This window comes from Cyrtonyx montezumae, unplaced genomic scaffold (genome assembly GCF_038088225.1).
Source record: "Cyrtonyx montezumae isolate F1298 unplaced genomic scaffold, pur_monq_1.0 scaffold_10, whole genome shotgun sequence".
Classification (NCBI taxonomy): Eukaryota; Metazoa; Chordata; class Aves; order Galliformes; family Odontophoridae; genus Cyrtonyx; species Cyrtonyx montezumae.
In genome coordinates this window covers 35475950-35503543 of record NW_027071826.1, presented here as the reverse complement: position 1 = coordinate 35503543, position 27594 = coordinate 35475950, and the positions used below count along the sequence as shown (strand labels likewise).

At 36.8% G+C, this 27594-nt stretch overlaps 1 protein-coding gene across 1 annotated transcript in view; it reads right to left on the bottom strand.

The window, feature by feature from the left end:
• Positions 1-27594, bottom strand: part of CSTPP1 (centriolar satellite-associated tubulin polyglutamylase complex regulator 1) — a 79955-nt gene that overhangs the window by 25397 nt on the left and 26964 nt on the right. The window contains exon 3 of the mRNA XM_065754913.1: positions 26743-26873. Coding sequence (XP_065610985.1) covers positions 26743-26873 — 131 coding nt within the window. The remainder of the gene's footprint in view (positions 1-26742; positions 26874-27594) is intronic.

The following is a 27594-nucleotide window of genomic DNA, read 5'->3' as shown; positions in this document are numbered from 1 at the left end:
AACACAATTGTACTCTTTGTGGTTTTGCTCTTACATATTCTTTTTTTGTCTCCCGTGCAACAATATCCTGACTGTTCAGCAAAAAAAGAAATGAAAAAAAAAGAAGAAAAGCAACTCACCATGGAAATGCAAGTATGATAAACCCTCAGAGTGGGAGTCAAGATGAAAGCTGCTCTTTAAGTATCTCTAGCCATTAAAGACTTACAAAACACATGTTCCTTTTATTTGCTGCAACATTTGCCCTTCTTTTCCCATTCGATGGTGAGACTTATGGAACAAGTCTGAAAATCAGATGGTGCAAATCATACAGCAACACAGCTTTAAGAAGTACTCAAATGTAATGTATTTCAGCATATGTTCTTGACTCAAAGGAAATGTGCTGGATCCTTCAAAGCAGAGCTTAAAAGCTAAGGTCCTATTTGCTCCATGCACTTATAAATGTTTCTTCATGCTGCCCTGTTGGGAAAAAGATTGCTTCCTGGTGTTTCTGGCAAAGAAAGTGTGTTTAAACACACTGCATCTGATGTTCCTGCATTTTAGTACTACTCTATGTGAAGAGGATGGTCAAAGTAAAGGGATGCTGTATAAATGTATTAAGTCATATTGCTTTAACTTTCATGCCACATTTAAAAGCAACATCCATCCTTCCAGTTGTCTTTCACGTGAGTTATCTCCTGTCTGGATCTGTTTTGAGCTTTGCTGTTCCACACCCACGTGCAGTACTGAGGGCTCTAAAACTAGCAGCACTGGCTCTTAAAGAGATGGAAGATTAAATAAAGTCATTAGCGTACAGTGGGTCCCAAAGGAAAACAGAAAATATACCACCTACAAAAAAGTTCCAAGATATTCAGTAGATACAAGTTACAAGAAATATCTCCTCAGTTTTTAGGGAATACAGGATTTACTCTGTATCTGAGTCCAAGTGACAAAACAAAACTTTATTGATGAACTCCCTGAATTAGAAACTGATGGAAAGAATGAGGCTTTGAGGACCCATGCTGGTGGGCAATAAAGAGAATGCAAAATTTCAAGTTTCTAAATTATCTACATTAAATAGGATATGTTTAGAAAGTCCCTTTAAATGACATGTTTATCAAGAAGAAAAACAAATCTTCTCACTATTTACTTCTGCTCTTTCCATTTAGTAGGATGTTTTCTGGGGTTTGATAGAGAACAAACAGATGAGAGCTGCAAAGGGAAATAGACTGAAAGCCTTTATGTGCACATCTCATTTTCACTTGCAGCTCTGTATACACAGCTGTGACCAGAACAGTCTTTTACTGAATGAAGGACACAGTTCTGCATCCACTGGTACAGCATAAGGAAGATCATCATTACTTGCTTAGCAGTTAAGATCTGAAATAACAAATCAGTGAATTATTTGGGAATTTAATGAGCCTTTCTTCTGATTTCCTTTTCTTTTTGAACTACTGTCTGTACCACTACAAAGTCTTCTCATGAATAAGAGTAGATTTGAAAGCTTTTCAATGATAGACAAATTAGATTCTAATTTCAATGTCTGAATAAAAATATTAACTATTCTAGATGTTAAAAGGAAGCAATTAAAATAACTTCTGTTATACCTATTAGTAAACATAAAGAAAACTAGACAATTACTAGAAATTTCTAGTATAACCGGAATATGAGGAGATGCATGAGTGGAGTTTGTGGCTGCAATAATCTGCCTACAGATGCTGAAGAGACATAGGAACAGAGGAGTTCTGACTACATAAAACTCAATCTGTGAAACAAGCAGGTATGATGTTAATCATCTTTCCAGTGTAAAACTACTTCCCTGTGAATCTAGTATATTAATTTCTGTAAGTGTGGATATTGCTGGTCAGTAACAAAAATTAGATTAGTATTTTGTGATAATGATATATCAGGATATGGCCATATCTTACTCAAAAATTAGAGTGGAAAAAAAGCATTGAACAAAGGGGTAAAATTAATGCAGGCGAAATATGAATTTGAAATATAAAAATATTTATGACTTTCTTCAAAAGTGACAATGTTCAGCTGAATCACAGATCTATTACAGTGGAAACAACATTTTCTGTGCCATTGGAAGTCTGAGGTTGTCACAATTCCTCTTCTACAAGAAAAGAACAGTGATGTACTTATTCATATTTGGAGCAGTTTATAACAGGCTAAAAGTTAATATTTAACATTTTAAATAGAGATCTATAATAATTTTTTGAACTTGCTTATCTTGGTCTGCAAGCATAATAGGGATAGAAGACATGGCACAACTAAACCATCCAGATGATTTACTGATGCTACTAGTAGATCTACAGGTCACCATTTGCCTATGCAGAGATCACAAACGAACACACACAAAAAAAAAACAACACACCAAAACAAAAGCAAAGCACCATCACTCCCATTTCCACAAGAAGGGTTTAAGATTCCTTGACAGGGAAACTCAAGATTGCCAGTGATTTGTGACACAGAGGTAAACTAACATGATAAAGTGAAATTCAGAAGTGGCTAGATGAGCTCTGCATAATCCTCAGGAGGAAGATGACAGTATAGTTACAAACAAGACTATAGGCAAAGTTTTCTTTAAATATTCTTCCCTAGAAGATTTGGAGAACCTATTACTAGCACTAGTATCTCAGAATGGAAGTACAGGCACTAAATTTCACTCAGTCCAAAAGCTAGGTTCTTCTTGGGCAAAGAGACTGCAAATCAGGAACTATACATGAAAAAAGGAAGTCATCATTAATGCATCCTGCATCAGACTGGAGGATGAAGAAAGTTAATCAGTTCAGCCAGTCTAAAAGCTGTGACTGCTTGCTTTCACTGTGCACCTGGCAATGCTGGTGTAAAACACAGGTGGATGTCTTTCCATTTCATAAGATGAAGTGCAGTGCTGAATATGCAGCTTCATCTTCCTCATTCTGTACATCAACTAGAGACAGCCCATAAGGCAAAGAAACATCTTACCTCTTATGTTTATTTACATAAGACAGGCACAATCTTGTCCTATTCTCTTAAATTACATCACCTCAGACTTTTCACTCTTAAAGCCAAAGGCCTTGAGAGAGAGACTCAAATGTTACAGAAAGCCAAAGGAATTAGAGTCCCTAACATAAATAGAAACCTGGAGATATGCTATTACCCATTTGGTACAGACAAGATACCATCATTTCATTCACTCAGCTACCAAAAACTAGCTACGTACTTCAGCAATGGGTCTCATCAAAATAACACTGAATATTTTCCTCATTAATTTGGCTGGGTAGAACATCCTTGAAACGCTAATCATGCATTATGGCTAATGAATGGACGAGAAACCATACAATAAATGAACAGAATCCCAATGAGGAGATCTGAGAATGCTGTGAAGCAGTCACTAGTTTTCTAAACAAAACCTCCTTTTATTAAACTGGTGAATATTTAAATATTTTAAATATAAAGACATGTGTGTTTCTATTTCTAGGGTTTTCCTGTTCTGTTCCAAAACAGATCATTAAAGCATCCCGTGACACTGGGGATAAACATCAGCTGTACAGAAGGAAGGTCTTTAAGTGATAGTATATGATACCACATTTAACAGTTCTCCTGTGCCAGTCTGCATAAAGAGAGGGGGATGAAAAGCAATCGTTTTTCTTCATGTGCAGCTCAGTAAGGACAGTTCCAAGCCTGCCACACAAAACTTCTTTAATAATGCAATTCAGTGCCTTTGATTTGAGAAACACGCAAAAGAATAAACAACCTATTAATCTAAATTTTCTAGTTTGTCTGAAAGTACAAAGCAGCAAGGAACAAACCTCTTGGCTACATTAAGTGTTCTGAAATGCAAAACGGCTTCGTTTCTCACCCTACAGTTACTTAAGAAAGAAGAGGGGGAGAAGAAAGAAGGAAGAGAACAGGCAAGGGAAGCAGAAGTGGTTTTAATATAAATTGCTCAGTCAAAACTTAGAGCATAAAGAATTCTGAAGAAGGCTTTCAAGTATTGCTACATGAAGGCACTTTAATACAAATTAGATATGGATGGGTGTAAGAGATAGTGTTATTTACTAAAGAGCACGAATCCTCAAGCTAACCCAGCTCTCAGTTGAACTGGTACTATCAAGATGAAGGAACCACTGGTAACAGCTTGATGAAAGTTTTCAGTGGTTTTGTTTGTTTTCTGAAGCTTCAATACAAAATACAGGTGAACACCTTGATTAATTTTAGTCTCCTGACTGTCTGCAGTGGTGTATTTTGCTCTGTTATTCTAATGTACTTGCAGCCAGCAAAGGTGCTTTCATTACTCATCCACAGATCTTAACATCTGTAACAGAGCTGTTCTAGAAGCACGGCCTGACTCAGTGCACTACAAGTTTGGCTGGAGGATATATTTAGGCATTCGGGTAAATGGTTTTGGCAAAAGCTCTTGGCTCTCCTACAGCCCTTTTCACAGCTTTAGAAGGGCAAAGAGGTATTAAAGTTGCTTGTTAAAGCAGCTTCACTACATCTATCACTTGGGTAAAACCTAGACAGTTTCAGTCAAACCCTTCTCTATATGCACAGCAAATTAAAACGTACACAGGAAAAGTTAGGTGGGAAAAAAAAAAAGAAAAAGCTACTTTATTGATTGTAATATAAGTGAGATTTTGGAAAAAGTGGAAAAAATATGAGATGAGCATAAGAACCACAAACTGAGAAAAGAATAGAACTGATACCACAGAAGATTTCATTAATACTCTTGGTTTAGACATCCATAATATTTTCCATATCAGAAGTTCAGAGAAAGGCTCCAAATACCTACAGAGTATTTTTGGTAAATTGTTCTTTGAGTCAATATACTAGTCATCTTGCTAGGTGCCTACTCTTCAGCGTGCAGTTAAAACCAGACATAACAAATTTAGCAGGCAGTTGATAGTTGATGCTACAGCTGTAAACAAGAGAACTGAGGATATACATAAATGGTTTTCTGAGGAACAGAAATTCTGTGGCATTAAGACAAATTTGTCCTGCTAGGCCCTTTTTGACACAACCAAGGAAAGCTGTAGTACAAACATGGATTTCAGATTTGGTCATCTACTGAAAAGATTCATCCTACTCCCCCTACCCTTCACTCCTATCTTCTCTCCAGCTGCTTATATAGCTCCATTGTGGATGGGACAAGAACCTCATCAAATTGAGAAGTAACTTCTTTTTTCCAGGATAATTTTTGTTTGGATAAGTTCTGCGCTGTCTTCAACATGTGACCAGTTGTGCTTTCACAAAGGAAGGCAAAGAAATCAGCAGCATGGAGGACACCCAGACTGCTCCTTCCTTGACCATTGCCATCCTAAAAGTCCTTATCTAACCACAGTTGCCTCCCTCAGAAAAGACAGTTTCCTTGCTTACAACCTTGTAAAATAGCTGGGTGCAGACTGAAAGTGTAAATCTTCTCCTATTTCTCCCACATTCAAAAGAAATGCCTTAACTTCCTCAAAATGCAGTCCACAAAACATAGCAAAGAGGGTAGAATGACAGACAGTATTTCACAGTCCTAAAAATGATAGCAACTATGATTAGAATATGCAAATGAAATCTATTATATTCCCAATATAATATATGTATATCAACACTGATAAAAAAGCAGAAAATTAATCTCTTGGAACGTATGTTTAACTGTCTTCTGTATCATGCAATTCTAAATCATTAAGGGAATGGCCTATGGTTATTAAAGCCAGAGAATTAAAGGGATAAATCATTCTGAACTTATCTACCAAAAAAAATCTTACAAGAGTAGATTAATCATACTAAATGTAGTGAGCAAATGCCAGATGCTTCCAATCATACCCTCTAGTAGCCGTCATAAAATGTTTAGGGTCATCTTAATTAAAGACAAATTAATATTTAACCAGTCACTTTAGTACTCATCAATGGTCTATAAGCTTCTGTTTTGTAGCTTTCAGAGCTCAAATATTATTTTTTATTAAACAAGACAGGAACATCCCTTGCTCTGGGGAAAAGATGATTTGTTGCAGCTGTCTTTCTTATATAACTGTTAGTATTTTACTTGGAAAGGTGCATGTCTGTCTTAAAGTTTTCCAGCTGAGTCAGTTTTCTTTCCTGGTGATGGGACTACTTATCCTTTCTAAGTTTTTTCTTTTTCTTCTTTTTTTTCCCTTTTTTTTCTCCTCCTGAGTTATTCTTGATTATCAGGTGGTTGAAAGTAAATAATTCATACTAAAGAAATTACCAGATTTTACTTCTCTACAAAGAGAAAATTATTAATAGCTGAAGAGTTCAAAATTCTGAAAATCCACCCACACTTGGACTGACATCTGAACATAAGGCCTTTACTATCACTTTCTATTACTATTTAGTAGAGTATTCAACTTTATGAACATCAAACAGCATTACAATAAAATTCTCTAACTTAAGTGAATTGAAAGAGTTGCTTTTGGATCTTCCCAGTTTAACATCTGTTTTTCCACTCATAAAACAAAGATGATCAGGGACAAACACATTTATAGATAAACTCTTTAGAAACTTTACAGTGTTGCCTATGCACTGAAATTCTAATCTTATGCTACAGTTTTCCATTTTCCCATTTATGTTTATATCTTGAGATGTTTTGAAAGCCGTATGAAGAATGTATCAAGGTTTTATCCCTGCTGTTACCTAATTTCATGAGCATACTACAGAAGGAATATACAAAGAATTACCTATTAGGAATTTGTTCAGTATATGGAATAGGAAGGCAGTATTAATCAGTGATTTAAGTTGTCTGAAATTCTGTTCATTAAAAATAAAAGAAAAGCCATTTTAAAAACATGACAGTAGTAGAGAATTCTATTTGTATGGCTAATGTTAGGAAGCGAAAAAGTCAGGAATGTGCAGAAAACTTTATCTACCTCAAGACTGTAGAAATTGTATTACCACATCTAACATTTTTTAACATAGTATTGCAATGCTTAACAATAGTATTTTTCTCCTAGTTTCTTTGTAACATCCATCATTCTTGCCTACTTCATACAGATTTCATTGTCATAGTGGTACCAACATCTTTGTCTGTGTTGTACATTATTTGAGCTGAATATCACATCTTTCCCTTTCCAAAAGGTATATTATCCAACATATCATAGATAGGTTTGGGTTGGAAGGGGCCTTTAAGACCATCTAGTTGCAACCCACTTGCTACAGGCAGAGACACCTCACACTAGACCCCCAACCAAATGCTTATGGGGAAGGGGCATCCACAGCCTCTCAGGGCAATCTGTTCCTGTGTCTCACCATCCTCAATTTCCTTCTAATATGTAGTCTAAATCTACCCTCTTCCAGTTTAAAGCTATTTCCCCTATTGATGAAATTCAGATAATAGACAAAGTGTTGGTAAAGATTAAGCTACTATTCTAGTATATTTAAATTGGAAGATACAAGAATAATTGATGCACTACTGGCATAGATGTCTTCGATGGACTCATAAGCAGTATAAAAATAAATAGTACAAGGTAAAAACATCTCTGCTGATAACGAAACACCAGGAATTTACAGAAAATTTAAAAGAGGAACAAAATGAAATGGAAGAAATTAGGGAACAAAAAGATAATGATACGCATATGAGGAGAAAACTGTGGTAATTATAGTCCTCTTGACATTTTTTCCCTGGATTGGAGGGAGATAGGCAAATAAAGTAGTGCTCCTAACAAGTGTGTGCTATATGTAATATAATGTGCAACATCTTTTTCTGCGCAATGCATTTTCCATTTCAGTGATGACTTGGGAAGATGTCAGCAGTGGAGTGGTACTTAACACGTTAAGAAATTAAGAACAGGTGTTCATAATTTGTTAGAAGAGTTGTCTGATGGCCTCTCAACACTGGGGAAAATTGATTTTTAAAGTCTGAAACACCTGGAAAATTTTGTATAACTAGAAGAAAGCTAAATTTCCACTAGCACTTAAAATTACTTTTGACCAAAGCATCTACCATACAACTGAAGCATGCAGGAACTAGTGCAAGGATGGGGTTGAAATATAATCTTAGTGCTGCCATAAGATGACCTAGGTATTTATACCCAGGACAGTTTGACAGTACTCCCAAGGAAAACATTAAAACAGGAAACACAGGACTTCTTCAATTACCTACTAGTAGCAATCAACTATGAAAAAATAATCTTGGTGAATTTGGTTGTATTTTCAAGCAGGAACAAAAATCTAGATGAAAAAAGTATCAAGTAACAGACTTTGAGAGATACCACTCTATACTAAACAGTGCTTTGATTAAAAAATGTGAATGCTATAAGTGAACACATTAACAGGTTAAAAGTTATATCTAAAAGCAAGAATGAGGAATCACCACTTAGAAGGTGCATTTCACCTGGGATCCCCAAGAATACCATCAAAGTTCTACGTTACTGGCCTAGAACAGGACAAAGACTATTTTCTAAGCAATACAGCAACTGAGGAAACAGTAACAGATAAAAGTCCCCTTGGCATAGTTCACTAATGCTGAACTGAGAGTACTATTCCGTACTGGTGAGGTGTCAGAACAGGTTGCCTGTGGAGGTGGTGAGTCTGTCCCTGGAGATGTTCAAAGAACATGTGGATGTGGCACAGGGGGACATGGTTAGTGGGCATGGCAGGAATGGGCTGATGGTTGGACTAGATGGTCTTAGTGGTCTTTTCCAACCTTAATGATTCTATGATAGACACGAGTGCAGAAGACGCCAGCTAGGCAAACAGTTCCTATAAAGACAAGTGGACAAAAAAGTGAAAATAATTGCTCAGAAGAATATAACCAAGATAATACTGTCTTCAGATGGGTAAACAAAACAATGTCAATTAGAGGCGCTGAGTTACCATCATTTGACCACACTGAGACACCCACAACTCAGGAACGATGGTGAGAATTGAAAAGGAGTAAAAATAGCTGCAGCACTGGATGATGTGGTTACCAACTATGCCTTAGAGAGGTTCAAGGTAATAATTTACTTGGCTTATCAGAAAGAAAGATAACAAACTGGCTTCAGTACGTTGTTCAGTACTTAAAAGAATGTATTTTTCACAGACTTTTTAAAATATATATGGTGAAGATAATCACACTGTTAGAGACTGCCACAACCGGAGATTGTACTGTAGTGCTCAGCACTCAGATTTTACTAGTCCTGTAATATGTTTCAGTTCAAAAATCAAATAAGTCTTAGTAAATTCTGTCCTCTTACAAAACCAAAGTTATCAAATAGATCACAGGCAATCTTCCTCCTCTGGCAAGACAGTTTTCTCAGCCTGCACAAACAGTCATTCCTCCCAGCAGTGGCTGAGAGCAGAGTGCCCAGGAGCTGTGCCACTTTGTGCCTGCAGTGCTCAAGCCTCCCACCTGTGTGTGAAAGCGTGTACGGGCACAACACGCAGAAGTCGTCTGAGAGTGAGTTGTTCCCAGCAACCTCCTTCCCATGAAAACTCGGTACTTCATGGGGACCGGGCTGCAGGCCAGCCTAATTGCTCTGGCAGCACCACCATCTGACTGCTTCCTGCTGCTATGTTTCCCAGGGGCCCTTCGGCCCCTTCAGCACCACATGACTTAATCAAAACTGAATGCCCTTCTGGAAGATATGCAAATGATTTTTCAGTCAGACAAAAGCGTTTGGGCTCAATACTGGTGTAACTAAGTGAAGTTTAATGATGTGCTATACAGACCAGGCTACATGGCCAAATGGTACTTTCTGGCTATAAAAGTCTACAAGCATATTACTCTTTAAAAAAGGCTTTCAAACCAAGTATTAGTATATTGCATTGTATTAACTAATTAGGCAGGGCTGAGCATCAGTCCAAAGCAATATGATCTGTATCTTAGGGCCAGGTTTGTCAAAATAGGAATTACTGCAGGAATGTTTTAAGCCATGTGAAGCATGCTAGTCTGATTTTAAAGCCAGTTTAAAACTGATTTTGAGGAAAGATGTGTTACAGCTCTTTCCAGGTAACAAAGGTACAGTCTCTTAAAGAACAAGTTTCAACTTGTAGAATTTTATCTTGCTCTGGGCAACCCATTAACAAGGCATGGTGGAAGACTCGTATATATTCCCTTTGTATTAAAGGGGCACCGAGAGATCTTAACATGCATTACAGCTGACAGCACTTAAACTGAGTATTACAGAACTCCACAATACATGAACACACACTGTCTTGGTTCTCTGGAGGTAAAGCTAAGAGAAAGACAGTATCAGCCTCCTTCTTAAGTGACAAGCATTTCACTAGAAACTAGGATCAGTCACTTCGAAAATGATAAATCTACTTTATCCAGTCAGCTACGTATCCTTGTATACATTAATAGAATACTATACTCCACACAATTTATTGGTTATTTACAACCAATCTTCTCATGTGCTAATAAGTGACACTAACTCTTTGAAGAGAGGGAGAATCTGTTTATCTTTCCCACTTGGCAGACTCTGTCCTTGAAACAGAAGACTTCAGAAAAGAATTGAAGCCAAATAGAGGGAATGCAAGGGAGAGTAGAATGATATGAGAAGAATGCCTGCAGTTCAACAGGAAGACAACTCAGCTGCCAGTTATTCAGGTGTTTCAACACACCGATATTAAGCTATTCCATCAACAAAGGATACTCAGTTGTCAGAAAATGACAGGTAACAGGTGCTCTAACTTGCTTAAGTATTTATAGGACAAGATGTGTGTTTTAAGAAATAATATAGTATACCATGCATTTCCACAACCCCTGAAAAAGAACAACATCCCTATTACATGCATTCATCTCCAAGATGAACAGAGCCTACAAAGGATGTAGTTACTGGGCAACATCTTAAAACTGACCTTTAACTTGGGTAAACCATGGGGTTGGGACTTCCCCTCTTAGAGTTCTTGTTAAGTAAAACTTAACATCCCTTAGAATTTTGAAACTCCTTCAAAGAACAATGAAGTAGTTTTCTGCTCTTTTGTTGCATGGTGATGCATTTGTCCCTTTTCCAAACACTTGACACTACTTGAAAGCAAAGGGATTGCACTTTGTAGCTTTATGAGAATACATCTGTTCAGTGTATCCAGACACTTCCAATAAAGTTACTCAACCCAATTGAGTTAAAAAGCAATTGAACTGCTCCTAATTTCCTAGTGGTCCCTATATGCTTTATTTATTATTATTATTTTCTTTTTGGAATTCAAACATGAAAATCACATGCTAAAATTGTGAAAGGAGAATAAAGGATTTACTGCAGAAGAAACTTCCATATCAGGCTAAAACTGCAGAGCACAGCATCTCTTCAATACCTTTCCTGTATGCTATTGTAAGAGGAAAAAATAACATAGTTACATAAGCAGAAACAGAAGAACAAACTATGCAATGGATTTCAAAGGCACTGAACATTTTTAACATATCAACTGAAATCTGAGATAGTTCAGCAAAAACCCAAAGAGAATTTTGCAAAAAGTCACCTAATTGATTTCTACCTTACTCCACTCATGCAGGTGAGTCTAATACACTGTCAAGATCCAAGAGAAGTATGTGTATGCACTGTTGGTTATCTGTTGGTTTTAGAAAAAGGAATGTAAAATAATAGAAACTTCATTCACATCAATAGGCCTCCCAAAGTCCAGCTTGAGAGCACACACAGCAAAGTATCACAACAAGGGTTTTTCTCCCCACGCCTTATTTATTAATTTTAATTTCAGCATTGCTAAGTAGTCAATAACATTTTTCTGCCACTTATGCTCAAACTGCCTTACTTTTTGCTACACTCATCTTATAATGAACAAGGTAATTATATTCTAAGCATACAGTAAAAGCTACTTGACTTACTCTTGTAGGGAGAGGGGGAGGTGTAAGCCAGTTTTAATTTGTAACTATCATAACAAGGAAAGGTAGAGTATCTTAAGACAATTGGATAATGTTTTTTAAAGCTTTTCATTAGATTCCCATTTTTATTTTGCTACCTTCTGCTACAATAAGGTACACAGGCATCAAGATTGTAGTCAGGTATAAAATAAATATAAAAAAAAAATAGCTGACTTTGTTTAAATTATTGCAGTGGAGATTTGCAAATGATGATGTTTATTACTGTTCAGTAGAACAGAATTGTGCATATTTCACCAGGTAGATTTCAATTTGTACGGAGGTGGCAGAATACCTGAATCTGTCTGTAGTAAATATGACTATTTCTCACTTTCACATGGTCCCCTGTTATAGTTCACTGCTCTTGCAGTTTGCCAAGTCAGTTGTTTGAGGGGATGAGTTTAACATTTTAAATCCATTCTCTTTCCACCAATCAGAAACAGAATCATACAAATACCCACAAATTGATTATGAGACATATTTCACCAGCATCTGTTTTTTAAACAACCATTTAGTAAATGTTCAAATACGAGTAAGAAAAGTGTCAAGGCAAGGAAAAAGAAATCAGCTTTCTGGCTGAAAAAACACTGGTACACTTCATCTCGGCTGAAAGTATGAAAGAGTTCAAGATGATTGTGTATATTGTGTGTGACAGTTTTCTGCAGCAAAACCACAACAAACAGAGCTGCCGCTTTCATATTTCCTCTCTGCAGGTTTAGTTAATTTTTGCATGAATACATACAGCTTTTGAAATCCCATTCTAACTATCAAAAAGCCTTTTCTTCCTCCTTCCAGAATTTATTTGAATATCATCCAAAGGGCTGCTAAAAGGCAGAAAAAATCCCATAGGAAAAACTTCTAAGTCTGAACTGGGGAATGGCAAGAAGCAGGAGGTAAAGGGGATGGAGAGAAGAAAGATTGATATTCATATATTTTTTTCATATTGAAGTTTTTAAATTTCAAATGCTTGCTCAGATCTACTGTGTGCTTCAAGAATAGTTATTGTTTCAGCAAAAAGGAAGTTGTAATGAAGTTTACATGCTTCTCTGTTCAAAATTAACTGTTTAATACTAACAAAAAAAGTGAGAGTTCATTAACATCTTCATGCTGGCAAACTTGATTGATGTAGACATCTAAGTAGCCTCAGTTTTACTTATCCAGCCCAAACTCTTATGTCCAAAGACTACTTAGACCAGTTCAACAGGTGGAAGTCCAGGTTATAAATAGGAAAACAAAGGTGCATTGAGGTGAAGTGATTTGCCAATGATACAGTCTAACAGGATTAGGATTCAGGAGTTGCCAGTCTCTATTTCTTTGCTTGTCCTACATTTGCTCCACTAGATTACGTATAATGAGAAGAGTGGGAAAGGGAAGAAAATGCTTAAATCTTCTACTTGGTGTCAACACAAATAACATTGTCACACTATTCAGTAACATCTATTCACTTTACACACACCTAAACCATGCCTATTACCAGAAATAATATAAGTACACAAGAACTAAACTAATTTATTTGAAATCAGCATAAGCTCTTACAAAAGAAGGCTTCAGACTCTGTGTGAGTCTGTGTAGAGGGATGCTGCAGATAGATTTCTCTGACAGAAAAAGGAAAAAGAAATAATGAATAAAATCTACAGTATCTATACTCCAAGCTAAAAATCCTTAAAGTATCTATACTCCAAGCTAAAAAACCCTTAAGTAACCATGTTTAATTTCTTTTTCTGCTGGAGTTGACAGTATTCACTATCTGAGAAATCAAGTAAGCAGCATTTCCCTAGATTTCTTTTTTTTTTTTCTACATAACATTAGATCTCCAAGATGTCTTAGCTAGGATTCCAAAATTAATACTTCAGGAGATTGTAAGCTTGATTTCAATTACTGTCAATATGTTACTTGCCATCTCTAGTCTAATAAGATTTAAATTGATACTCACTTTTTTTTCTTTACTTAGGGGATACTTCAGATACAAAAGCTGTGAAGAATTATAAGGGAAGAAAGCATCATGGAATTAAACACTTTCCTAAAAGATTTATTTATAGGTCCTACAGTACAGTGAATGACAAACTAAAATGAAACACAGCATCCACAGAAAGATGCATCTTGCTGAAGGTTTTGTTTATTCCTCCAGAAATAGTATGTTTGAAGCACAGAGAGAAAGGGTAATTTTTATGCTGCCTAACTCAGGGACTAAACTTAGGTCTTCTACTGCTCCTCTACTTAAACTCCTAGCATAATCAGTAGAGAGAAATATTCCCAGATAGTGATTCAAAGCAAGATACCATCTGAACTGTTCAAAACTACCTTATGGATCAGCCATTCTCTGTAGACTATAAAAGGAGCCCATGGAAACTAGACTTCTAGGTTGTGCATTGAATTTATGTTCTCAGAGGACAAGAGGCAATGGATGCAAGTTGAACAAAGAGAAATTCTGATCAGTTATTAGAGTGGAAAAAACTTCACAACCAGAGTAGTCAAGCATTAGGACAGCTTACTCTGAGGGGCATTACAAAACTCAGCTGGTAGAGTACTCTGAGTAGAGAACTGACCCAGGTGATAATCAGGGTCTGCTCCCAACAAGTTACTCTGTATGTCCTGTAGATGATGTACAACTTTCTAGATGTGTTATCCTTTTTTTTCTTCCTGGTGGCATTCACACAGATCTTTCTTTCTCATGCAGTCTGTGCCAAGGATAACAGACCAAGAACTCAATTCACAGTCTATGTCCTTTTTACTTCTATTGTTTATTATACAGTTCTTCATTTACTTGGAAAAGCTAGAAAGAAACAGCTCCAGCAGGCATTTTTAGCTTTGGCTACTCAAGTACATGCACACAGATTTCCAGTGTAGGAGCCTTGTTTAATCTAAAATCCCACCACAATGAGTATGATGTTCAAAGCTAAGCTTATAAACCTGTATTTCCAAACAAATAGCAAGGCACAACAAAGCCAAATTAGGTTCTAGGCTTCTGCTCTCTAAGATTTAATTAGAAGAATTCTGAAGATGGCTCTTCAAAGAACAGTTATGCTCAGGAAATTTTTCTCTAGACATAATGTTCGATTCATCCAATAGTCAAACTTATGAAGGAATACTGTGTTATTTTATAAGGTGGTTCCTTGAAGCACAACATGTTTGAACAAGCCTCTAGTAGTTAGTACTTTGAAACTATGGCGAAAGAACAAAAGACTGCAACCTTCATATAAAAGGAAAATATTCTCGATTTACAATGTGGGAAGATGAACAAAGAAGATATTCTAGCATATAAAGTAGTTTCTATTTTGAGCTCCTTCAAAAGAAGAAAATCTCTTGCCAAATTTACATGAAAAGCAAGCAACTTTGATACAAGGGGATTTGCTTTCTAAGTGATAAAATTATCAGCTTAACACCAGAATTCTCATGAGCCATGGTAAATACACACAAAATTACCTTTTCTTCTTCCTCTGTAAAGAGGGAAGGATTGCTGTGAAAGTGCCACTAAGCATGTGGTTCTACACTAAAGATGATGAACATGACAGCATTCATTAGCTAATTGACTTCTATCTTGTTCTAAAGACTTTGTCTAGAAAAGCAAACAGTGAAAGAGGGTTTTAATGTCAAACTTGAAAGGAACAAAAAAATAAATCCTGCGACCCCATGCAGGTCATACACAGTGGTATGCTATTCTGAGTAAGCCAACGATCACTCAAAACAGTTATGAATTAAATAGAAACCAGGTTTTTAAAAACAGTTTATCTAAACAATATTGCTTTATAGCAATGCATGTTTTCTTACTTTTTTCGTGGTAAAAGATGCCTGTATCTGGAAGAAAAACAATTTTAGCATATGAAATTGAATAAGTAACATCAAAAGGTCAGAGATTTTGATTTTACCTCCAACAATGTGAATCTCAGCTAGCTGCTTCATTTTCCTCTCTCACTTTCTGCAGCTGTAAAGTGAAAATCATATTGACAAGAGTTTGGGAAGGTTTCATTTCTTAAAATCTGTAAAGCAGATCCTCAGACAGTACATATAGAAAAGTGTCATCATTATTCACCAGATTGAAACTGAGACATCACATTTGAGAGGTTCTGTCTGTCATAAATGAAAGCAATGAAACACTTCACAGCTCCTTAAGGACAATTATGGTGGATCAGTCATTTCAAGGGTTTGAAGTTTTCAATCAGAGTAGACAAAAAAATGAAAACTGTTTCAGGTAGAAGCTGTAATATTAAATGTTCTTTATCTTAATCATGCTGGCTTGTATCTGCTTTGCACTATAACTGTGCAAAGTACAGCAATTCCTCTGCCACTGCTGGCAGGACTGAAGAAATATTTAATAGCAGAATGAAGAGTGGAGAAAGGAAACAAAGCAAAATCTTTGGGCCTAACACATGACATTTGAACAGAGGATGAGTGTGAATGTAGTTCAGAATGAAAGCTTGTGCTACAGCACAGTGGAATAAAAAAGGGGAAAGGCTGAAATTTCATTCAGAATAAAATCACCTTTCCTGACTTCTCTCCTCCCTCTTCAAAAATGAGCACTGGAAAAACTTTGAAAAACTTTGAAACCTGATGTACTTTCCACCACCATCACAATAAATAAATAACTTCAACTGTTTGGTTTCTTTAGAGTTTTGCTATGAACCAATTCCTCATTCTCTTCAGTCCCCAGTGTTGCTTAAGCAAAAGAAGCAATAGTAGAGAGGCTATAGAGTACAAGGAATTATTTTCACTGTTACAGCTCATACACAAGTTCTACAAAGGAATCGATACCAGTTTATTAAATCAGCTGTTGTAAACTCCGAATGCTTCTGGGCCCAGATCTTAATGCAGGAAAACCTCAGAAGAGTTTTAACAAGCAGTTCGGTGAGCACAGGAACTTACAAAGCTTTTCTGCTACAGATTTGTGGGTTTTGGCTAAACTGACATTGAAGTCTCAGATGGTGTGAAATTCTATTGAAACTCTTCCCACACATGAAGTATTTCTGAGGTCTTTGTCTTTATACCTGAGAAACCATTTCAGGAGTTTATCTGAGTCCTACTTTTTATTAAATGTAATTGAAATTAACTACAAAATACTGAGAAAGGTCACGCAGAGAAACCAACAGTCATACACACAACAAATCATATATGAAGAGGTAAATGAAGAGAGAAACTGAAACAGCATTTGATCTAGAAGAACTTAAAGTCTGTGATTAGGTTAATTTCATAGACATTCAATCTCTTATAGAAAGGAGAAGAAAGAAAAAAATAGGCTTTTGATACTCATTCACACTTGGTTCGTTAGCAATTCCCGTAGGTTGGTTTTTTGTTGGTTTTTTTTTTTCCTTTTCTTTTCTTTTTTTTTCTTTTTTTTTTTTTTTGGTGAAGAAAGACTTTCTAGTTAAAATTTCAGTCACTAAAAGAACAGTGTGATTTGAATGCTCTAGTTTAACAGCGGCTTGCTCAACAGTGGTTTCTTGGTCACACTGAAATTTGAGGGTGGTAAAACACTGAAACTGTTTGTCCAGAGAGGTTACAAAGCATCCATCTGTGGAAATATTCAAAACCCAACTCAACACTGACCTGGACAACATGCTGCATCTGACCCTGCTTGATCAAAAGGTTCCTTCTAACATCTAATCACAGTTTTGTGATTATGTTCAGATTTTTCTACCCAATAAGGTCTTTTTTTCCCTCCCCTATATCCAAAATATCTGTCTTCACAACTTTTAATCTTCTTTCTACTGAATTCCTTCTGATGAAGAAACCATTTGGAAAGAAACACTACACAGCAGTGACTAAGCTCCATGCCTCCTTAGTGCATCTGTATCTTGAGCTGTCTTCAGAATCATATACTATTGTTCTAAGTCTCTAGATAATACTTAACATACACTGAAAACTCAGAGTAGAGTTTCCTACAGCACAAATACACTGTTCAGTATCCTTAGCATCAGCAAGCTGTATAACAGAACATTGCTTCAGAAATATCAGTTACAGTTAAGTATCCTTATGGTGTACTTCTGCGTTATTAGGCAGGAACAGAAGAAGACACCAAACACCTATTACTTATTTTTGAGAAGTCTTTGTAGCTGATAGGAAAAAAAGTTTATCTTTTCTTTAGCGTGAACTGCAGCTATCTGCATTTAGAAAAGCTACCTCACTGAACTAGGGAATATTTCATACAATCCTAGTTCCCCATGAAAGAAAAGGATCAAAGGGAGGGACTGTATTTGGTAAAGGAGTAACGAAGAAGACATTTAACTTTTCCACTTCTTCATTTTGCACTTTGCAAAACAGAAGCTTTGTACCATCAGAGGTGATAAGGTTTGTCCTTAGTAAGACCACTGAAGGCAAATAATTCTCAGTTCAGCTGGCAAAGTTGGATGTCATGGTGTGCAACATAAGAATCATGTCTTTTTGACAAATTTAAAAGGGATCAGACTTCATTTATAAATATTACTAACTATATCTCATAATTTCTTTGCAGATCACCTCACTGCCATTTCAGAAAGTAGTAGCAGCATATCAAAGTACTAATCATGCATGCAGATCACTTCTACTGACATTCATGTAGAATTCTCCAAGGATGAATACCAGAGTAGAATACTCAATCTTTTTAAACATATAAAACACCTTTATTCATGATCATACTTATTTAAACCAGTCTTACATAGTTTCATAAGGGAAGTCAACTTTAGGGTTATGTAAGAACTTCTACACCTAAGCACAGCTGCACTGTTTAACTACATTAATTCCACACCACACTTCTAGTCAATCAAGGGCGTCTTAAATGGCACCAAGACCTCAAAACAAAATGTGGAGTACAGATTATGAGTGTGCAGGTACCAATTATCCATCCTAGCAAGAACAAAATTTGCTGGAAGAGTTTGGTAACATTGTTACAGAAATAGAATTTCAGCTCACACCAGCCTTCTCACGCCACAGGGGGAAAATACATTTCCAAAAGAAATAAATGGTATTTCTGGGCTTGTTTTACCAGAATAACTTCATTTCAAGTTTTGGTGAGTGTAACTAGCTAACGAAGTGGAAGAACAGGGGCGAGAGATTGTAGTTGTCTATACTCACAATCAACAACAACAACAAAAAAAAAACAACCAAAAAAAACCCCACTTTTAGATATAGATCAAGCCTGTTTCATCCAATAGGATATGGTCCAATTTAGAGTCAGGAGCACATTATGTAAATCAATAGGAGTAACTTGTGAAAACTATGAAGTGAAGTCACAGTGATGGAAACTATGAATAAAATCAGATAGAAAATCTATAAGCAGCAGCTGGAACAATTAAGATGCAAAAGTCTGGTTCAGAGATTATCCACACAGCTGGATGACAATATTAAATAGACAGATAGACAGACAGATAGACAGACAAATAGACAGACAGACCTTCATTTACCATGACATCTAGCATGGAGGCCACTTTGAAGAACTAACTGCATGTGTGTGAAAGAAGGTCCTATTATTTACACAAAACACAAATACATATTCTCTCTTCACAGTGCTCTTTCTCAGTTTGCATCTCCACTGCAAAGTAGCTCAGCACATGTGCCAGAGCAGAGTTTATTCTACATCCGTTAGCTACACTGACTCACAATAACACTGCTCACATATCAACAGATTTGCTAAAAGAATCAACTAGTTTCAGGCTATTGACGAAGAAATGTGCCTCTCCAACTTCAAGATCCCAAGCTAGAATTTTAATATAGTGCTGGATTGTACTTGGAAATATCAATCAATCCTGAGCTTAGATTATCTACGTAAACTCTGCATTAAACAGCATAGGTGCACACTAGAAAATAGCCATTTAGGAATGGATATTTCATTGTTCAGTGAGAAGGGATGAAGATAACTCTTTTCTCACTTTCACATCTCTGGAAAGTTAAGAGACAACAGTGGACTGAAAGCAGATGTGGACTTCACAGAAGTACTTGCTTCCCTACAACTTCTTTGTAAAAGTCACAGTAAAAAGAATAAGAAGAAAACAAGATGTATATCTCCATTCTCTACCTCTGAACATCTTTACTGCTAAAAAGTGGACAAGAAATAGTATAGTATAGGTAAGATGCTCCAAAAGCAATACATCCTGGTTGTTTTTTGTTGTTTTTTTTTTTTTCCATAGAAACTACCAGAGGCACTTAGAGCACAATAACACTAATTGATAGAGCAAGTTCTCAACTACAAAACAATATTTTTCAGCATACTCACCACCATTAGCTATGCATTTTCACCAGTGATGAACAAGAGCCTGCATGCTTCACTCATAGATATATGCATCAGTGGAGTTGACCTACTGTCTTACAGCTGCTATGCCACCATCATTGTTAGGAGAATGTTGCCCACACAGTCCATTTTTCATCAGCCTGAACACATGTAATTAAGAAGGTGCAAATCCAGACTGCACAGTGGGTGTGGCAGGACAGCCTGCTGAGATTGGCTATGTGCTCCACAGTCTTCAAACTGGTACAGGACCAGGCATTATCATGCTGCAGGAAAGAGGCTGCCTCCTTCTCTGTCCTGGCTCTGGAAGTTTGTGCCTTTAGCTTAGTCAGCATCATGGTGTGGCATACAGCATTGATGGTTTGTCTAGGTTCCAGAAAGTCCAGAAGAATCACCTGTTTCCTACCCCAAAAGACAGTGCACATCACTTTATCTGCTGAGGACTGTGTCTTGAACTTTTTCTTCAATGGGAAATTCACACGTTGCCACTTCATGAACTGCCATAGAGTTTTGATTCTAGTTCCTATTGGTGGCACCATATCTCATCACTAGTAACAAAGCAATCCAGGAATCTGTCACCTTCAGCCTAGCACTGGATCAGTAGGTCCTGACAAATGTGCACATGCTATTCTTTCTGTTCCTCTGTGAGCATTCATGGAACCCATCTGGTGAAAACTTTGTGATGTTCTAACACTGCTGCCACTATTTCCAGTGCGTTGAAGCCAATACACAGGAACATACACATTTCCCTGGTAGTAATCCATTAATTCATGCAGAGGAGCTGATAAAGACAGTTTTCCTTCCACTGTGTGACTGCTGTGCATGGCCATAAGAATGCAACTTGTCTTCCATATTGCATTCACCACTCCTGAAAGACACCACTCACTGTCTCATTCTGCTCATATCCATAAACATTCAGCAAGCATTTATGAATGTCAATAAGTGCAATTTATTCCACATGGAGGAATTCAGTTCCACACCTTCGTCTCATACACACTTTCATGGCAGATGCCACTCTTTCAGAATGCCCCTCTGCTGCCATCTGTCACACAGCAACAAAATGTAATGGGATATTGGTAGAAGGCTCAACCTCTACTGCCATGCCACCAACACTCACCTCTGATGTCATGGACCAAGATAAAATAGGAGGCATTACTTTCAGTGCAGCCATCCTAAAAAATAACAGTTTATGAAGCCAGTGCTTGAAAGAGTGTCTATTAGATAGTTGTCTATGCATATATAGTGTGTAGACTACCTCTAAAGATTTGTCAAATGTTAAGAAAAGAGACAGACTGCTTTCATTCAACACTGGAAACATGGAGAGTTAAGAATCCCAGTCCAGATCACACAACATAGAGCTAATTTTATTCCAAGGAACTTCCCCACAATTTGGAATAACTAACTCTCCAGGCCCATATTGAAACCTAAAAGCCTTAAGGAACTTAATTGAAAAAATCCATCTCAGTTGGTTTGAATAAGGATTCTGTCATTGGGGTTGGCAGCTTGCCAAAAGACTGCAAAGCAAATGGTAATAATTATTGCCAGTTGAATTTTGGATAATTGCTTAACACAATGCAACAATGATGACTGAGTACAAGCTCATTTAAATGTTTCGCTCTAGCTGGAACAAAAGATAAAGAACATATTAATTCAATTTGCCAGTGACATAACCAGCAAAGAACTGTCAGAAGCATAAATAGCCAGAAAAATGTTATAAAAACAGATAAACTTATTGTTTTGCAAAAAAAAAAAAAAGAAGTGTATTAAAGAGATATAAATTTAGAATATGAAGTTATGAAGTTGAAAAAAAAACATCTGGAAATTAAGATGAGCTGATGCATGTTCAGAGCGACAGTTAAAATTAAGTGCAATATTGAGGATGGGGAAACGGATTAATAATGATACCTTCTGCTGTACCATACTGAATTTCACAAACTGCACAAATAAAATGGCATGGACTAAATTCAAGAAGAGACCGAGTGAAGACACGACCACTGACCCATGTGCTACTACTACAGTGATTACTGCACCCAATTTATTGTGCAATGCAGATGTTCTAACTTACAATACCTATAGATATACCTCACCACATCTGTAACATTGTCTACTTATTTCTCCTCAACATCAGAAATTCTTTGTCCTGATATTTCTGAACTCGTCTGTGGTTCCAGATATAGCTACATCAACAAATCATAAATAGTAACAGCTACAACTGCAGGGCAATGAAACTACAAAGCGAACAAAGGCTGGAGATCAATCATTTTGGATAAGGCTATTTCACTTCAGAATGAGCCTCCAAAGAATGCTATATTAAAATCCATCACTTAATCATCTCTAGCACATACTACAAATCCTTACTGATTAATAAAAACTTTCCAACAGTAGCAGTATATGAAGATCCTATTTCCTTTTAGTAACAAGAAAGAAAGGACAGAGGATTCTGCCAATTTATAAAGGAGAGAGCAAAAAAAAAAAAAAAAGGAGAAGGAACAATTAAAAAAAGGAATTACATGTGCAAGAGCTTGGATGACACTAACAAAGAAGAGGGTTTTAGAACCTCAACAATTATGCCACGTGACGAACATGAAACAAGACACAAGCACGTAAGATTTTATTCTGATACAGTAGCAGTACTGTTTGCCTGAAGGGGATGTAATGCCCTGCAAAAAGGGTCCCTAGCCAATATATTCCAACACACTTTTCTGAAGCACTTCTATGCTTCAATACTGTGTGTGTTTAAATAAATTAACAACCACTCCTGACCCTGTATCTTGTGTTGAACCATTCCAGAACTATATCTAAGGTATCAGGCCACAGCTATTTTTCCTAGAGGCAATTTTAAATAGATGGTAAAAATAAAAATGGAAGGGGAAGGGGAAGGGGAAGGGGAAGGGGAAGGGGAAGGGAAGGGGAAGGGGAAGGGGAAGGGGAAGGGGAAGGGGAAGGGGAAGGGGAAGGGGAAGGGGAAGGGGAAGGGGAAGGGGAAGGGGAAGGGGAAGGGGAAGGGGAAGGGGAAGGGGAAGGGGAAGGGTGGGAAGGGGAAGGGGAAGGGGAAGGGGAAGGAAAGGAAAGGAAAGGAAAGGAAAGGAAAGGAAAGGAAAGGAAAGGAAAGGAAAGGAAAGGAAAGGAAAGGAAAGGAAAGGAAAGGAAAGGAAAGGAAAGGAAAGGAAAGGAAAGGAAAGGAAAGGAAAGGAAAGGAAAGGAAAGGAAAGGAAAGGAAAGGAAAGGAAAGGAAAGGAAAGGAAAGGAAAGGAAAGGAAAGGAAAGGAAAGGAAAGGAAAGGAAAGGAAAGGAAAGGAAAGAAGCTAAGGGGGGGAAAAGAGAGAGAAAAGCTGTTGAAAAGTACTGAAGAAAGCTGGGGCTCTAGAAAAACAGTACCAATGGTTCAGATGGAGCTTTCTGTTCACTTCTCAATATATCAGGCCTGGAACAAGTTTCTCGGTGCAAAATATCTTTAATTGGCTGGAAAGCATTTAAGGAAAAATCTTTTTAATTAAAAACAGAACTAACAAGACATGAAAGCCAAGGGGGTTGGGAGAGGCATATGTTGACCTTATGAAGCTTTACAGCAGAACTCTGCAGGGGCTGTTTAAACTGAGAAAGCACAGTTTTAATTAAAGAGTCCTGAGGAACAGACAACTCAAAAGAGCAGGTCAGCTAGATTCCAAGAGGTCAATTTAAGCCTAAGCAGAAGGAAAACAACACTTCTGGTCATTTTATCTTCCTCTGGGAGAAATCTGTTGCTAACCAAGCATTATGCTCTGTGTTTCTCAACACACAAACTAGCTGTCCTCTAACCACCTCTGTGAGTGCTGCATGTCATTGCTAAGTGTTTATAAAATGGAAGAAATTTCTTAAAAGTCCACAACAGTTTCTTGACAATGGATCATATCCTAAAATAAACTCAATTGTATTTTTCCCCAACTGCATGGAATCCCAGATATGCTTAAGCATACTTGAAAACAGAACTCTGCACCTTTCTGAGCTTCAGACAAAGCAATAAATAAATAAATAAATAGAAATCAAAATCTTGCAAAAAGTAGATCTAGTATATCACCTTCCTTTTTTTTTTTCCTAAAAACTTATTTTCACACTTAGTGAAGCTAGAGACTTTTCCTTGCTACTTTGAGACAGAAAAAGATATAAATCCAGTCTCCAAACAAAAGAGAGTATGAGTAGCAATGTAACTAAAACCTATCAAACTAAAGACGCTGCATAGTGTAAGAAATTCTGCTTATGGTAATCCTATCAGGACTCTAATTTATCTACCTCCTGCACATAATGATATTAAAATGGTCATAATTCTATCAACACAAAATAAGATGCTGCACCAACATACTGTTTACGGAGTTATGATTCTGTGCAAGCTCAACAAATATAACTATTTTTATATGTACATATGGTCTTGTGTTCTATCTCAGTGATCATTAAAAATAACCCTTAAAACTAATTTCTGAAATAATCTAGTTAGAATACATATCACCATCCACACTTCTAAAGAAAGCTCCAAGTTGAAAGTCTCAATTGCTTTGGGTATTGCTCAGTTTGACTTATTTCACAAGGAGACATTTTGTAGTTCAGAACACTAATGATCTCAATTCTGGTTGCTACAGTTTGTTGCATTACATTATCATTTACTTCTTTCACTCAAAAAGAGAGCATTTAAAAGAAGTAAATCCAGGTCTAGCCCATGACTTAGGATGGTAATGATCATCTTTCATTCATCATGTTGCACTAGTTTGGTGGCAGTTTCTTCTTAGTAAATGGAGTTTAGTGCATAAAATAACATGAATTTTTTGAATTCTTCTGTTGTGCAAGTATAGCAGAAATATTTTAATTGCAGACATACTGAAAAATTCTATTAAGAAATTAATGCCTGTAATGCATTAGGGATAAAAATCTCAGAGCAAATAAAACGAAGAATAAAATGAATAAAAACAAAGTTCTAGACTGTAATTACTGCTAGAGAACAAGAAGAAGTTGGGCTGAATGGCTGAAAATTTGGTCTGCAACTTCTCTGAAGCCATGCATTTTTATTTTTTTTCTAGTTAACATAAGAAGAAAGCATATAAGTGTACAGGTAAACATGCCATATTTGCTCAGATCAAGAGCTGCAGCCACTTGACTTTGAAGTCAGAAAAACATATCATGAACTCAATTTTAAGACCACAGTAGCACTGATCTTTTTTTCTTACGATTCCCCCATTCCCTAGCAAAGTACCTTGGTGACCACATTTTCACCCAGGCCTTTTCCGTATTTACATACAATTGCTAAAAGTAATAGAAAATTGGCACATTATGTAGCCAAAACTTTTTGGTTCTAACAAATTAAGGTACTGATGACCTAGCAAATGTTAAATGTTAGACAAAGCTCATTGATCATGTGCACTGAGTGTAGAATGAGTACCTTCCATCAGATAGCTTCTTCTCAAGTTATCAGCAACATTCACCACTGAAAGCCGCAGTTCTGCTGGATGACTTTCTATCATCTCTCAGTTTTACTACATAAAAGTGTTCCAGGAATCTACACTCTACTTTTCCTGATAATGATCTGACCTTATATCATAGATGTCTACACTGCATACTCATTAGATTAGTACCATACAATTTACACATATCTTAAAAATGTAATCCCTGAACCAATATATATGATTTAGAACACAGCAGAGTATCTATCACTAGTAAGACAACATTACAGACAGCATACCCTTTTGCTTCAATACCTAATTATTCTGTCAAGTTTAAATATAACTGTCAAATTTCAAAGGATATTAAAACAACATATGTCAAATAATCCATCTCTTTGTTTATTGTCTTGAAAACTCTGATCATCAAAAGCAGAAGTCTTAGCCAGAAGTTAAGGATTTATCTGTAGATCTATCTTAAGTCTTCTCTGCAACAAGAAGTGAGGTAGAATATCTTGAAACAAGTAAGACTGATAGTGAAGAAAAAAAAAGAACTCAAACCACTGAAATTCACATTTGTACAGCAACATTCATTATGTCTGCTTAAAATTCTAAACTTAAAAAATGAAGCCAAAGCTTAATTTTAGTTGCATGCAGTTACATGAGTTTATTTTGTACTCTGTCCAGTTCTCCAGTACCTACTCTAGTGTGTGCAGTATAAGAATAGCTAGACAAGATAGAACAGTGCTGAATAGTTATTTTGGCATTGAATCTTTTATCTTGTGGGCGAGGTTGGAGAAGAGGTCACACAGCTGTCAGTGGTCCCCATTCCAGCCACCAGGTTCCTGTAATGTCATCTAGGAGAAGTTCCAGGATTAGCTCAGGCACAGCTTTGGTGCCCATGTGCACCACAGTTCAGCCCAACAATGCTATAACCCATACATCCCACAGAGCTCCTAGTCAAAGCACTCAGTACCCCACCTGCCTTGTAATAGCAGTGTTTATTGACCTCGTGCTCCGTACTCTATATTCAGACCATCTCCAAGGCTTCTACCCCACTTTCATCCATGACCCCCAGCACTTGTATTTTTTTCCTTTGTATCATCATGCATTGGCCCACAGATGTCCTCCCTCTGCTCTGTTGTTGTTCGATGAGTTGTTCTGTAGTGGAAGCAGGATTGGCAACAAGGTGCTCCTATGCTAATTTACACTGGGGCATTTTATTTTTTTTTAAATATTCCACAGGCCACTATAGTGATGGTGTCTTTTTACAGACTTAGTACATTAGATTGATGTGCAGTGTCAGCATTTGTGCTGCACCAGTAGTCTAGCTAACAATTTTGTTATCAGTGTAATGGGACTGGAATACTTGCCTCCATTTTTCCCCACTGTTCGGAAACATCTCCAAAACGTCCGAAGAAAAGATGCCCTGTTATGAGGGGTAGCTTGGACAAAGTTGAACTCACGGAACAAAATGTGTGTTCCTTGACGTACGCTGTTAAAACTGTGGAGACAAGTAAAAACAAGAGAACATTAGAAAGCTGAACCGATGCAGATGCTCTGGGGCCAGCTGGAACAGTAGCAAGAAAACCACTGGCAGTTATATTTTGTGAAACCAAGTCTTTAAAGCTTATATCCATCTGTCCTCTAGAGGCAAGACTATTTGCAAAAACCGCACATTGAAAGTTAATTATAGGAATTAGAGGTTTGTGAAAGTAAAATTCATTCTAAAGAATCCCAGCAAGGGGTATCCAAGAGCCATTTAAAATCTTGAGACCAACCCACTAGAAAACGGCTGGCTCAGAATTGCTGCTGTTAGTCTGATCAGAAGATACTCTTTCTTTTAGCATCATTTATATTTTATTGTCATTCTCACCACAGTTTTCTTTGAAGCCATGAAACAAAAACAAAGGATATTGAACAGAAGCCTCTAGATGTAATTTTTAGGTTAATTAACTGAAACATGACTGTATTAAATGTATAAAATCTACTTCAGTAGTCATGAAAAGTAGACTGGCGCTTCCCTAAGTGATACTTTGCACTAGTGCATTTTGGAAACAGTACCTGATTATTACCTTGATTTGATATTCAGACTCTTGTATTTTAGAGCAGATTTCTCATATTTGAATTGCAAGCACTTCAGATTAACTTATTATAGTAAACATTTGTCTTAAAATGCTTTCTCTGAAGTGTAAGAAGCTCTCCTTTGGGTATGGTGAAGCTCA